At 61.2% G+C, this 345-nt stretch overlaps 1 protein-coding gene across 1 annotated transcript in view; it reads left to right on the top strand.

Annotated features, from left to right (window-relative positions):
• NPHP4 (nephronophthisis 4) overlaps window positions 1–345 on the top strand; it is a gene marked incomplete at both ends in the record, with an annotated part of 7002 nt that overhangs the window by 2830 nt on the left and 3827 nt on the right. Inside the window, one exon of the mRNA XM_010087821.1 lies at window positions 4–64. Within this exon, the coding sequence (XP_010086123.1) occupies window positions 4–64 (61 nt within the window). The remainder of the gene's footprint in view (window positions 1–3; window positions 65–345) is intronic.

The following is a 345-nucleotide window of genomic DNA, read 5'->3' on the forward strand; positions in this document are numbered from 1 at the left end:
GAAAACCTCCTGATGTCCGGGCTGCAGAACCTTCCTGGCTTGCTGCCGGCGCGTGGAGACACGAGTAAGGGCTCCTTCCCTTTTCCTGCTGCCCACCCTGCTCCGCTGAAGGCAGCAGGTCCCTGGGGAGGCTGCGGGCAGGGCGCTGGTGTGGGGTTTCTGGGCACTCTGGTGGGTTCTCTGGAGCGCTGCCCCTTGGCAGGAGCATCTCCCCCTGCGCAGGTGGCGAAGCCGCAGCCTCTGCATTCACAGCTCATCCTGAAAGGTGTCAAAATGACTTTGGTCTGTTCTCCTTCTGTTAATTGCTTCGCTCCTGGGAAGCTGCGAGGGATAAGCGATGGTTGG

Source organism: Pterocles gutturalis, unplaced genomic scaffold (assembly GCF_000699245.1).
Source record: "Pterocles gutturalis isolate BGI_N339 unplaced genomic scaffold, ASM69924v1 scaffold33381, whole genome shotgun sequence".
In the NCBI taxonomy this organism is placed as follows: domain Eukaryota; kingdom Metazoa; phylum Chordata; class Aves; order Pterocliformes; family Pteroclidae; genus Pterocles; species Pterocles gutturalis.